Consider the following 13,854-nt stretch of genomic DNA (forward strand, 5'->3'; position numbering starts at 1 on the left):
GTGTATGTGTGTGTGTGTGTGTGTGTAAACAAAGGTTCAAAAACTGCTGGATGGATTGCATTGGTATTCAGTTGTGATACCTATAGTGTCTATTTTGTCATTTCTTCACATGATGATTGGATCAGAGGTACAAGATCGAGTAAAAAACTTTTTTTTGTTCAAAAATCGATATTATGAAGTTTTGTGCCATTTAAACATTCAGATAAACTGTCTGGCCTGATAAAAATCTATGCAAGTAAGAACTTGGTTCACAATAGCAAAGCATGACAATTTTAATTACTCTTAAGTCTAAATTTACATGAATTCTCATGCCACTAGTACCACAACAAAGTAAAATTACTTTTCCAGTTTCAGTGACAAGCCAGCTATATTATAAAAATCTTACTTCATAACATTTCATAACTTCAAAACATGAACTTTCTAACAGTGCAATAATTGTTTTAATTTTCTGATGCTTGTTAGCTTGATGGGAAGTGAATAACCTTTTGGACATCCTCGGAGAATCTATTCCCCGAGGAGACATCTTAAAGGCATTAAAAGAGTGTAATGGTGATGCTGACAAGGCAATTCACGTTTGTATAACAAGTTTTTAATAAAATTGTTATAAATTTGGAATTTAACTTGTTCAGCACTTTTGAATATTGTTACGATAGAAAAGGCGCCTTAGAGAATAAATAATATTAATGTTAATGTAATGTTAATTGCATAATTCTATCTGACAGGAAGGGAATGCTACACTAACTCCTACGGGGCTGACTATCAAGGTACAGTGTCTCGTACGGCGTCAGGCAAAACCTGTCAGAGATGGTCTCGGCAGTATCCCCATAGCCACAGCTATGGTTATGTAGGTTATCACAACTTCTGTCGGAATCCGGAGGAGGAGAACGATCTCCGTGGTGCTATACAACTGATCACTACACCGAATGGGACTACTGTGATGTAGGCGTACCTGGCCGTTGTGGTAAGTTATGTGTTTTGAAATAAGGCATTTCCTTGGATTATGTTCCCGTAAAGGCATCAGAGAAGTTGCATGAAAGCTTATTCACAGGGTATCTATGTCAGTTCGGGAACTTACCAAAACGGTAAATTAGAATTATCGCTGTATATAGTACATTTTTCATCAAAATGAGACTATGGCCTCTTCTATGACCCCCATTGAGGCTGTTTCTAAGTGCCAAGCACTAAACTACGGTGGCCAACGTGAAAACCAGAATTTCTTTCGATTTCTATCACAAATTCTATGGGTGGTTTCTTAATGTCTGCATTCGGATTGTCGAGCTCTGAACGTTACAGAAGAGGATGTCGCAAGTTTATTGAATGTTGTACACGTACATAGTCATCAAAACTGAGCCTATATATGCTGTTAAGCCAAGTTTTGAAAAACATACTATATCTGGTAAATATTCGTCCTGTGGAAATGCTTATTTCATTAAGTAAGTTCCCGAACTCCGTGTCATAGTTACACGTCGCTTTAGTAGTATTATGGTAATAAAGCAGTTCACTTAAATTCTTCGATCGCTGCCTATCGCATCATGATCAGTTATCTATTATCAGTTTTATGCACAGGGTTAAATGACCATACAAATGGAATGGTACTTGACAAAGAATTGACATGCATTCACAAGTGAGAATAGTGCGACAACGTTCTGACGGTCGGCACCGTTGACCTTCGAAACAGGATAACGGACAATGTTATTCTCTTTGCTATAATGTAAGAGTTTCCTGCAACATGCCTTCACTGTCTAGTAGAATATCATACTTTTCGGGATCATATTTTATATAATATCTTTTATCATCAACAGTTGAAGAGATCAAATGGTAACCCGAATTCGTCGGAGCTCGACCACTTTTGTCACTGGGATAATTCAATGGATTAAGATGTTCACTGCACTCAACGGCGAGGAGATAAACATAGCATAGTTAATTTGATGCAACTTTTGATTATAATATAGATCCCCTGAAACGCATAAAAAGTGTGCGTTTTATTTAGTAGTCATCATTTCGAATTTATCAGCTTTGATGTGACAGAGTAAACTAAATATAGACAACTGCGATTACAGAAAAGTTATATGATTTTTTTTGGGCGGCAAAATATATAAAGGTAAAGAACAATGGCAAAAATACAACAAGCTTACAAGATTTCAGGCTCAGACGAGCTCTTCCAACAGTTCGATTTGGTCGAATATACGTAACGAAGAAACTTTCTCAGTTACAAAGAAGTCACGAAAGAATTATAATCATAAAAGAGAAGAATATATAGCTCTCTTAAATAAAATCGGGAAAAAACAAAAAATTACGATCGTCTCTGTCAATGGATATATGCATTTACAGGTTGATTATACCCCCAATGCCTTATATATGCAGTCTTGTGTGTTTATTGTTGTATTTTGTATACATTGTAGTAATAGAAAGGAAACATGCAAACGCAAAGACGAGTGTTTACGTCTTTCTTGATGTGTTTAACTATGACAACGTATAGCTAATACTGAGTTCCTGTACAAATAATTTGAATAAAATTTGCGCTAGCATAAAGAAATAACTAGAGTTTTCTCATTGGTTTATCAAGTCTTGAAGGACCCGACATATTACGCGCATTTAATTTAAACTTATCTCTCTGGAAATGTATTGAAACTTTCAACACCATCAGCTGTCGATTTTGATTTATTTTCCGATTTTTTCATTGCGTTTGTGAAATGCAGTTTCTGTTTAGGCTAGGTCGAAGTTCCCATCATTGTGTGCATGTGTAGTATCCAACTCAATATTAAATTATTGATAGCTTAATTCTGCTCTGGACTTAAGTTTATCGGTCTATGGTCATATTGCATAGTGTACATGATTTGTTTGTTAACTTTTCAAACACTTTAAATATCTTTGATAATTCTTTGAGACAAATACATGCATTTGTAAAAGAAAGGAAAATGATGATAATATTATCAAAAACAAGATTTACTCTTTCTCTTTAATGTTACACGCTGGGAAACATGATGCTCATTACCCTCCAGTGTCTATGGTCTGCCGCTTCCCGTTCCCCACAACAGTTCAATCTCCCCTCTGCCCTCTTCCAATATGTACATATCAGTTATGCAAATTTTATCATTCACCCAAGTATGCGTTCGTTCAATGCACGAACGTAAGTAAATAATGCACTCACCTGTGGCCAGTTTAAAGCTACCGGACTTCGTTATTTTTTTCAAAAGCAAGTGGTGAAGAGCGCCCTCTTTTATACGATGTGCACCAACCAATCTGTATAACTACGGTCCCTCCACAAGTTGTACATATGGGTATACACTTGTATGAAACAGTATGTGTTCTACAGGTGTCGCTAAATATGCCACAAGGATGTATGCCACAAACGTTTTGTTCATTAGCTTTTCTAACTGTTAATTAACTGACCTGATCACAAAGTCACTAAGTGAGAGGACCCTAAAAACGCAAACGTTCTATTTCACTCACATTATTCATGTTGTAAAGTTACACTAATTATTATGTGTTAAACACCGGACAGGTACAGCAGGAAAATGCAGAATTTTATGATAATTGGCTTATTTTGGGGAGAAAGCCAGACAAGCAAGGAAAGGATATATACCCACATGTACTGCACTACCGGCCGACCGCCTTCTCTTCGTGTAGACTTTTGACTCCGTTTTTTATTGTTGGACAACCTTTGACCCCATACAAATTTCAAGCCCCGTTTTAAGGTTCTCTATTTGTAACTTTAGATGCTTTTTTTTCAGCATTTCTGTTCTGTGGTTCAACTGTGTTTCTTTTTTCAACTTGAAAAATGATGAAATGCTAAATATTTAGTTCCATAGAACGGCCCACATATAAACAAGCATTGTAAAACAATAATGTCCCTCTGACGAAATTTGTCAAGTTTGTTCTCAGTCTGTAGTTTGCACGCTTCATCATAGTCTTGTATCTAAATCAGGATTATTGTCAGGGATATCAATGAATCACATTACAGTGCAACTGCTTTACACTGAACGTTTCCTCATCCAGTCAGCGCATTCCCTCCCTTTCCTTGAAATATGGAAACCAGTTGCAAGCAGTGCATCATCCTGTATAACAATACCCGGGAACCTAAACGAACTTAAAGTTAGGATCAAATTCACGAAGGAAACAGCAAAAGACAATAGTTACAGAAGTATTTCTTTGTTATCGTAGTACACATTTTCGGTACTAATTTTGCCAAACTTTTTATGAAATGTGACTCGGATCGTACATAACTTAAAATTGTTTCAAAGTAACGTACAATTACGCAAATGTTCCAATAATTTGACAAGCCTACCTTGGCGAACTCTTTCTGTTGCTTGTCTTCCTTCTTAGTCAAACTCTTAAGTCAAGGGAATGAAACTAAGAAAAATCTACCAGATGTCGATCATAGGAAGATCGATAGAACGATGTATTAAATGCATTCAGGCCACATATCTGACAAACTAAGGATGGGAAACTCATGCCGATCAATGATGACTAGCAAAATTTTGGCAGTAGAGAAACAAATGGCTAACATTTAACGATGTTTTAAATTCAAAAAGGCCGTAACCCTAAGGTGAAAAATACAAAATCCGTTTTCAAAATAAACTAAGACGGTAAAAATGCTTCTTACTCCACTCAAACAGTTTTATAAAGTCCCGGTAAGAGGTAGATTAAAAAAGAACTCTAAATATTTATAAGTCAAAATATCTGTCCCTGAGGTTTATTGTAATTTTGACAAGTTTAATGCAATTAGGGATGCTACTATATCATCAATGCCAATCACTGTCAAAACATCGAGAGGCTTTCAGTGTATATAGTATCGCTGCTGTGTCATGTAACATGCGTTTATATTAATTATACAACTTTTCATCACTTCCATGTAACTGAACATCTCCTGCTCGTTCAATACACCTGACATCACGATGTGATTGATTATGTTTTGAACTCCAAGACACCGACACAAAGGAAATGAATCCTATAACTGTCAATCCACTTTCGTCATAAAAGCTTATGATACACGAAGATGGCTGCGTGGATTCTGCCTGTAGGCCCATATAAAAGACGAAAGTGAAATGGGGCAAAAACAGCTGCTCGTCCGTGCCATTTGGTAATGCAATGCAACTTAATGCGGATTACAAAGCAGACTGAACAGATCTCTCTTTTTTGCTTGCGGAACTCGGAGTTATAACAAATTAGATATTTATTGACTATTTATCATTTATCGCTGCAAATAATTGAAGAAATGAACTGGAAATATTAGTTTTGATGGCAAGTATAAGATTAAATGTGCAGATAATTATTCCTTATTAATAAGATTGTAATCTTGAGATCACATCGTGTTAGTACACATATTGAGAGTTTGTCAAATATAAACGAGAGAGGAAGAAGCACATATTGAAGCTTTAATTTATTGTCAGGATTTCGTGTTCCAATGAATCATTGCGAGATCTCTAAAGAACTATACGCTCAACTTGTCAGTCCGTTGTTGACAGCGGACAGTTTCCATCGTTTGAGTGAGGAGTTAAAAATGGTTGTGCTCATCAACTCTTGATGGATGCCCTGACATTTTTGTGCACATTGTGCATCAGCAGTTGTGAGGGGGCCTGGGGAATCGCGATTGAAATCTATTTTTTTTCAGATCCCTAAAAATCTTCAAGTCTCCCGTCCATATGATCAAATTTTTCAAGTTCCATACCCCAAATATCGTATAGCTGCATATTTATTGGGGATGCATACAAAGAAAAAATAAACATGCATTGGGCATCACACAGAACGCACACGACACTGAATGCAACGGTGTTTTCAAGACTGGTCACCTTTTAACAAAGTGAATAAATATGCAAAGTATGAGGGCATCACAGTGCGTCTTATATGATACCTTTTTTATTGATCCGAGCTCAGAGCCTAAGCCATGAACCCACCCACCTCGCAAAGAGGTCTGCGTTTAAACCACTAGGCCACATTCAAAACTTTGTAAAAGGCGGTCAGTTACCTAGTGCGTTGCAATGTTGAAACTTCGGGTGGAATTTAAAGACGGAATCACACACATACATACATGCATGCTGGCAAAAATTATCCCCATGCACAGTCAATAAAATACAGCCGGCTATCGTTCAATCGATTCGATGCTAGTCTCCGGCACAAAGCTATCTGACAGACGGTTGCGTTTTCTACCCACATAAAAGAGAGGCGCTGTGAGTAAAATGGCGTATGAGAATAATCAATCTAAAATAGGACGTTGTTTAAGTTGCATCGCTCAATATTTCTTACAAATAGCTGAATAAAATTGTAATGTTAGTGTAGGATCAGAAATGTGCTAAAGAGTAGTTAGACATATTCAGATTATATTCGATTTGGTAAACAAATCTTCATGGCAATAAAAGTCATCGATATGGGAAGGGACTGAATTAATCTGAACATCTACGATATGATGTGAATGTTAAAGATAATTTTAAAAACCGTTTTATATTATTTCACTGAATACAATACTCTGAGTATATATTTACGGGCCTTTGATCGTACCAGGATGTGCCACCGAATATCAGACCCAGGGTGTGCCATCACATATCATTCTCAGTTCTCGATTTCTCAAAGTTATAATAGTGTACATACCTTTGTTATCATTTTCTACTGTTTCGACGACATTGTCTAAAGGGTTTCTGGTTGTTACTTGACGGAGGGTAGTAACTTTTCATGCTCTCAAAATTAACACATCGAGAAGACGTGGTGCATATTTTGAAAACGCATGTCAAATAGATAGCGTATAGCTTGTAAACGTGTTCCTCACTTCTATCAAGGAGGCTGAAGTAAACTTGCATGGTGCCAAATCTTGTAAGTACACAAATATTCCTTTCCGTTTGTACTGTTAACTTCGTCGATTTTACTTACACAGTTTATTCGTATGTATAGATCGCTTCGTTTGGTAAATATTTAATCTTTCTTTCTATACCTTTCATCGACTCTACACGCACCTTGACAGCTTCAGTGTGTTGGTCTACTGTAACCCTGTCTTCCTTGTTGGTGTTCACTGGTTCGTCCTAGATCTTCCTTTCAGTCGGTTCGATAGCTAAAGAATTAAACGTTGGAAGCACGTCGTCGATCGCTGTCACCAGTCGCAGGACTTTTGAATATGAGCAGTATTCACCGCTTTCAAAAGTCAGCGCTTAAGCACCAACATGAGATCTGTAGCAGTAGCTATCATTGGGGCCACTTTCTGTGTTGTTCTACTGCTTTCAAATAAACTGCGAAGGATAATGTACGGGCACAAGTGGAGTTGAAATATTCAGTGACAAAATTGCACACCTATATGCCCGTGTTTGTATTAGAGGAAAAATTATTATTATAACCTGCTTACTTCCAGATTGGCACATGTCATGATTGCGTCAGAAAATTAACAATGTTTACAGGAAGACAATGAACGTAATAGATGGAATAGACCTGTGCTTGCGTTATGATCATCAGAGAAATCACCCATGCCCCCTTATCTCATATGTGCACTTTCGACTGTTTCGATGACTTAGTTTGTAATGTGGTGTAATCATAACGAGTGAGACCGTGATAAAAACAACGAAACCGTGATAAAAACAACAAAACTGCTCAGCCATATATTTATGATACGTGCATTGTAAAATCACACCTCACAAGCTGTCTAACAGAGAGGAGTCATTCTGCAAAATGTTCTTCTTTGGGAGTGTGCTCTTACTTTTCATCTTTAACATTAAAATCGTCGATGCAGCTCAATTATTGGAGACAGAGTGCATCTCCGAAGATGACTACTGCTACAGATCCGATGTTTGTGTCTATGTGCTCACTTTCCAGGGCAGCGCGAATGGGTCATGTTTAGAAGTAGAGCGACTGGTGACAGCAGTCGACGAGGTTGCTGCCAATATTGAGTTGCTTGGCTATCGAATCGATGAGACGGAAAACCAGTTAGATAACCTCGATCACAAACAAGACACAAACAGAAATATAATAGACCAGCTGAATGAAACTCTTGTGGTCGATGCGGAGGCAATGAGAGAACTGGAAAGAAGAGTTGAATCCCTGCCAAATAATGAAACCGTTGCAGATGCATTTGTTGCAATCAGGGATGATGTCGAAGGACTAGAATTTCGGTTACGAATCCAACGGGAATCATTGAAAGAAAGAGACGCAAATTTGATCGAATGCCACGGAGAAGTAACAGAGGCAAGAAGACAGGTCAGTCTTCAGGGACAACTGCTGACTGAGAAATCTGCAATGATTGACGACCTCGACAGTCAGCTAGAGGATGAGCGTCAACGCACAAGTCTTCAAGTTCAACAACTGACTGAAAGGTCTGCAGTGATTGAAGACCTCGAAGGTCAACTTGAGAATGAACGCGAACTCGTCACTCTTCTAGAACAACGACTGACAGAAAAGTTGACAGCTATCAACGATCTTGAAAGTCAACTCGAGAATGAACGTCAGCAGTCAGCGCGTCTTGTAAAACAAGTCATCGATAAGTCTGCCACGATTGGTGACCTGAACAGCAAAGTGCAGAATCAAGGGCTCGAGATATCAACTCTTGAAAACGAAGTTACAACCAAGAATGCTCGAATAACAAGTTTGCAAGATCAGGTTGAATCTTTGACTCGAAGTAAGTATTGATAAATCTTGCTTGAAAGTAATACATAAAAATATTGACGTGCACAAATGCAGGATATCTTTTTCAAAGGGCAACAACGCTGAAAGCCAGTACGTTATAGCACTATTCTGACACGAACAATAGTGTAAACCCGAAGTGATTACCTTTCATTACCTTGTAGTTTTCGGTAGTATGCATCATGAAATGAAAATACTTAAACTTTTGCTCAAACTTTCTGTCCTCCATGAAAATGTAAACATTCTTCTTCAAAATCAGGAATAAAAATCAGGATTCACCATGCAAAGTTTGGTACTTTGGAACCAAACCACCATAAACTTGGCGATGTTTTGAATTCAAAATGGCCGCCATCGCTGTGAAGAATAGGGTCGTTTCTGTTTAGATGCTTCCGAAGCATGGACGTAACATGTGATCATCATGCATGATCCTGACACTTGTCTGTCTTTCCCTTCACTATGCATAAGCAAATAATAAGCTGTCAAGATTTAAACTTTAAAGTGTTTCTACAGTTAGTGCTATAGTGTTACTGGTATCAATAACAGTACTTCATCTGTGATGAACATAAAAATAATACTTTCTAGGCAGTAGAGCTCAAAGCTCATGCTTCAGCCAAGCCAAGCTACTCCGTGGGAGTCACACAGTCAATAGTGAGGACTTTGAGTTCATAGTCCGTCTGCTAACTCCGAGACCTTTCAAGTAACACTGATGTTTCTTCAGCAAATGAGCGGCCTAGCTCCTCAATAAAATAACACTGCCGTGTCTGTCTTCTGTTTGTAGAAAGTGAATGTTATCTCAGCTGGCACGGGGGTGACTACCGGGGTCGCGTGTCTCACACTCGGTCTGGTAAGACATGTCAGCGATGGTCTTCACAGTCGCCCCACGGGCACAAATACACTCGAGCAAATTATCGGAATAGCGGCATTGGAGATCACAACTACTGTCGAAATCCTAATGGAGATGAAGAACCGTCTCCCTGGTGCTATACAATCCATTCTGACACCCGATGGGAATATTGTAACGTCGGGAGTCGACAGTCACTTTATGAATGTGGTAAGTTAAATTTGCGAAAACTGCTGAGCTAACATGCTATAAAATAAATTAATAAACAGAAGTAAACAAATAAATAATTAAAGTAGAAAACGAAAAAACAAACAAAGAAGAAAACTAATTACATTTATGTTTGCCTTACCGCTGATTTTGTCATTTGCTTTCTTGTAAACTATACTTAATCCAGCAGTTTAATTTTTGCCCTCTTTATACGATATAATCAACTTAAATAATCTATGCTAAGTTGGAACCACTACTTAGTATCATGACTTTCATGACAATAACGTGACACAACAAATAAATAATCTTAAAAACTTCAGGTAATCTTAAGATTCACCCTATCCAATGCATTTTAATTGTAAGTGCCACACAGTAGGTGAATGACAAAATTAATGGACTCATTTTCATGGAGATTGAGAAATAATGTTTACATTGTTCAATGTTCAAATTGCTAATATTTCATTTGACAGGGTGGGAGTGTTTTAGTCATGGCCACGGCGGAGACTACCGTGGTGAAGTGTCACACACGAAATCCGGCAAAACCTGTCAGAGATGGTCTCGCCAGTCCCCCCATGGACACAAGTATACAACGAGAAACTATCCACATAGTGGCCTAGGCCACCACAACCACTGTCGAAATCCTAACGGAGATGAAGAACCGTCACCATGGTGCTACACGACTGATCCCGAAACCCGCTGGGAATTCTGTAATGTTGGTAAAGCTGGCCAGCATTGTGGTAAGTGTCTGTAGGGTCTTATTTAGTACTATAGGGCCTTCGACCAAGTATACGTTAGAATTACTTATGACGTACAATGGCTGTGTCTCGAATCATATGTCACCCCGTCGATACATCCCAGGTCGAAATGTTGCGCAAATATTCATTCAGAAGGTGTCTCTGTCGCAGTATGTCAGCTGGCTGTCGTTATTGAAATAAACCAGTTTACTTCAAACGTTTGACCGCTTGATCTGATATCAATTTTTTAAACATGTTTAAGGTAAAATGCGCCCCGGGCATAGATATTCATACTCTCGAACTTTTACAATACCTCTTAATCTACCAAATGTTGAATTGGGGCTCATTTGAAGCTCAAAAGTAACAAACGTTTTCACCAGCTTCAAAATCGATTTTTATTCTTAATTTTGAACAAGAATGGTTGAAAGTTTCCTTGAGGAAAGTTTGAATCTTAATTTGGAGGTGAATAAGAAATGGTATCCGTTTTATGTAAACACACATGTGCATGTCAGAATGAATAATCCTACAACGTACTGGTTTTCAGCGTTGCTGACCTTCGAAACAAGAATGTACATTTTTTGTACGCTAAGATTTTCTGTTGGATTTTTCAAGCAACAATATAGTTCTTTACTACTTTAGTAGAACATAATGCTTTTCTTTTACTTTCATTATCAACAGGCTAAAGAAATCCATTGGAGCCGGACTTCTTATGTCACTGGGATTATTTGGTTATATAAGCTGTTCATTGTGCTCAGTTTTGATATATTTCAATCAATATGCTTCAATGTATACTGTCTGTCTCTTGAAGGCGCCTTATGACTGTAATGTAGAGGTATTTGAGAAACATGCAGCAGAGAATTAATTGCACGCTTAATCTGTTTTGTAGTCATCATTGGGATCTTCTAATTGATTTGATTTGCCATAATATACTAAAGTAAAGTTAAAATACAGAAATGAAACGTGAATGCTTTTGATGGGATAATACAATAAGGAAAGAACATTTGCCAAAATCCAAGTGGCAAGGAGTCGGACCAATAAGAACTCTTCAAAAATAAAGTCCGAGTCGAGAGTGGCAGCAACGAAGAAAGAGAACTTATACAAGGGGATAAATACAATCAAAGTTTGAATATTCTTATTGAATGAAATGAGATAACAAGCAAACACAATTCGATAATCTGTGTTAATCGATTTGATGTATTCACACAGTTTCATTCTTGAATTCAATATCTCAAGTTCGTGTGTTTGTTGTTATTTTTGTCTTCGTCGGTACTAGTTTCAGGATCGAGAAGTAGTAAGGAAGCAAATACTAGTAAGGAACAATAATCGCGTCTTTTTGTTGATATGTCTAACTATGACAACAAAGTTCCAATTCGAAGATGATGCAAAAATAATCATGAAAAATCAGCGCCATTATAAAGAAATAAACAACAGTTTTCATCAAAGGTAAATGAAGAGTTAACAACCCAACATATTAACCGCATTTGTACTTATCGTACAAAACATACACTGAAACTCAAAGCTCCGTTAGCTGCAAATTTTGATATATTTCCAATTTTTTATCGCGTACGTGAAATGCTGTTTCTGTTCCTACTCTTAAACCATAATAAAATGATTAGGCTGAGGTTTCCTTCATTGTGCGCATGTGTGTATTATCCAATTTAATAATGTTTACTACGGCATTGCACAACGAAATTGTAGACATCATGTGTCAAAAATTAAATTGCATTTTGTTACAAAAAGATTGTGGTTTAGTCGAATGCTTGTTTATCAGCGACATTTCATTGGGAGTTTTATATGAAAATGAACCTGTTTCATAAAAAACGAAATAATGACAACATTATCAAAATCAAAATTGCTGCTTCCTTATTGTTAAACTGGGAGAAATCTCAACGTCGTACCTGTTGTAAGATTTTCTGGCACATACAGTATATCGATGTAATTTCTTTGACTGTACAAACAGTCTTAGATGAATTCGTTTTTGACAATAGCAAAACTGAAGAGGTTATTTTAACCGAGTGTTTTACGACTATGGTATGGTTAGTCTTGATAACGGTATCGCTTATATCATTTGCCATCTTACGTCGAGTGTAATGCTATGACATTTTTATGAGTGTCTGTGTAAGCAACGGTGAAAAGAACGCCATGAAGTTGTTTGGAATCACGTAGAGGATCCCGTTTTTTCTCTCTGGTAAACAAACACGGCCGGCACTTTCTGTAGTTCATTACTTCCTACATTTGCAGTTAACGACCGAAATGGTGCTAAAATCACTCAATTATAAGTTTTCGGCAACGAGTATTTCGAAAGCAGACAATTGTAGTCGACGGAATTTGTCCAAAAAACCTTACGAGTATGCTTGTAAGATATGGTATTCATAAAAACATTCAAATTCATTTTATTTTAAATTGACCATCTTATCCAAGCAGCAAGAGTTATGATACTCTTTCACTTTGAATTAATGAGAGATAACAAGGGGGGACGTACATATATTCTGTCACTGCATGTAGTATACCACAACTACAAATCTTGTGATGTAAAGCAACTTCACCACTGATGGCGCTGCACTGCATGTTTTAATTTCTCTACTGGCTCGCCACTTCATCCGTAGGGGATTATATTGTATGAAAAATCATGCCAAACTCAAACTAACGGGTTGTTATGAATTCACAAAGTGCACATGTTTATCGAATTTCATTCAGGTCGAGCAGGGATGGCCAACAAAGTTTTTCGAAAGTTGTCCGTGAGCTTATTAATTTGCGGGCGGGCAATTTTTCCGTACCAGCGGGTGGACAGGGGAATTTTATTCTATTGCTCAGCCAGCATGTTGTCATATCAAATGGGTTGGCACGGGGTAGTATACAATTGTTTTGGGGGTTTCTTTGATGAATAGGGAGAGCATGCGGCAAAGAAATTGCAACGGGAAATTTTGTATCAGTGAGAGGGCAAATGGGCGTTGACTGGAGAATAGGGGAGATATGCTGGTGGGGTGTGGTGAGAATGAGAAAACATATGACGGAGAGGGGGTTCCATATAATCGTGGAGTGCAGTCACGAACAGCTATGATTTTACCTTACAAATTTCAATTATGAACAAAATACACTATAATAGCATATTTATATAGTCACTTTTTTTCCTCAAAATCGGCTGGTTGGCCGCCACTGATCCTGTTTCTAGGCAATTGTGTGTTTGTACACGTGGTAATTCAGTTACTGCAAAACATTAAACGACCTCATTCATACAGAGCGCTTTACATCATTCATGAGTAAATCACTAGTAAAATTGAGAGTGTTATGGGTGAGGGATAGAAAACATAGGTACAAGTAGAAGACCAAAGGATATCACATCTACCTCGTACTCGTAGCGTTGTGTTTACTAATCCCCACTTGTGGACAATACAACAGCGTACTTCACATGTATTATTTATTTATTATTTATTAATTTATTTTCTTCTAAGATCTCATTGGGATAATGTATTC

At 37.6% G+C, this 13,854-nt stretch overlaps 1 protein-coding gene across 1 annotated transcript; it reads left to right on the forward strand.

Moving 5' to 3' along the window:
• Positions 1–7,586: 7,586 nt before the first annotated feature.
• Positions 7,587–12,119, forward strand: LOC139125798 (uncharacterized). Its single transcript, XM_070691888.1, has 4 exons — positions 7,587–8,593; positions 9,377–9,649; positions 10,117–10,383; positions 11,059–12,119. The coding sequence occupies exons 1-4, from the start codon at positions 7,651–7,653 to the stop codon at positions 11,061–11,063; spliced, it is 1,488 nt and encodes a 495-aa protein (XP_070547989.1). The 5' UTR covers positions 7,587–7,650; the 3' UTR covers positions 11,064–12,119.
• Positions 12,120–13,854: the final 1,735 nt, after the last annotated feature.

This window comes from Ptychodera flava, assembly GCF_041260155.1.
Source record: "Ptychodera flava strain L36383 chromosome 3 unlocalized genomic scaffold, AS_Pfla_20210202 Scaffold_26__1_contigs__length_13983176_pilon, whole genome shotgun sequence".
Lineage (NCBI taxonomy): Eukaryota > Metazoa > Hemichordata > Enteropneusta > Ptychoderidae > Ptychodera > Ptychodera flava.

Bases quoted from the DNA above. Each gene is read 5' to 3' on its own strand.
- LOC139125798 (XM_070691888.1), top strand. From the start codon at position 7,651: ATGTTCTTCTTTGGGAGTGTGCTCTTACTTTTCATCTTTAACATTAAA. The intron at 8,594-9,376 runs GTAAGTATTGAT...TTCTGTTTGTAG, and splicing joins GGTTGAATCTTTGACTCGAA to AAAGTGAATGTTATCTCAGC. The intron at 9,650-10,116 runs GTAAGTTAAATT...TTCATTTGACAG, and splicing joins ACAGTCACTTTATGAATGTG to GGTGGGAGTGTTTTAGTCAT.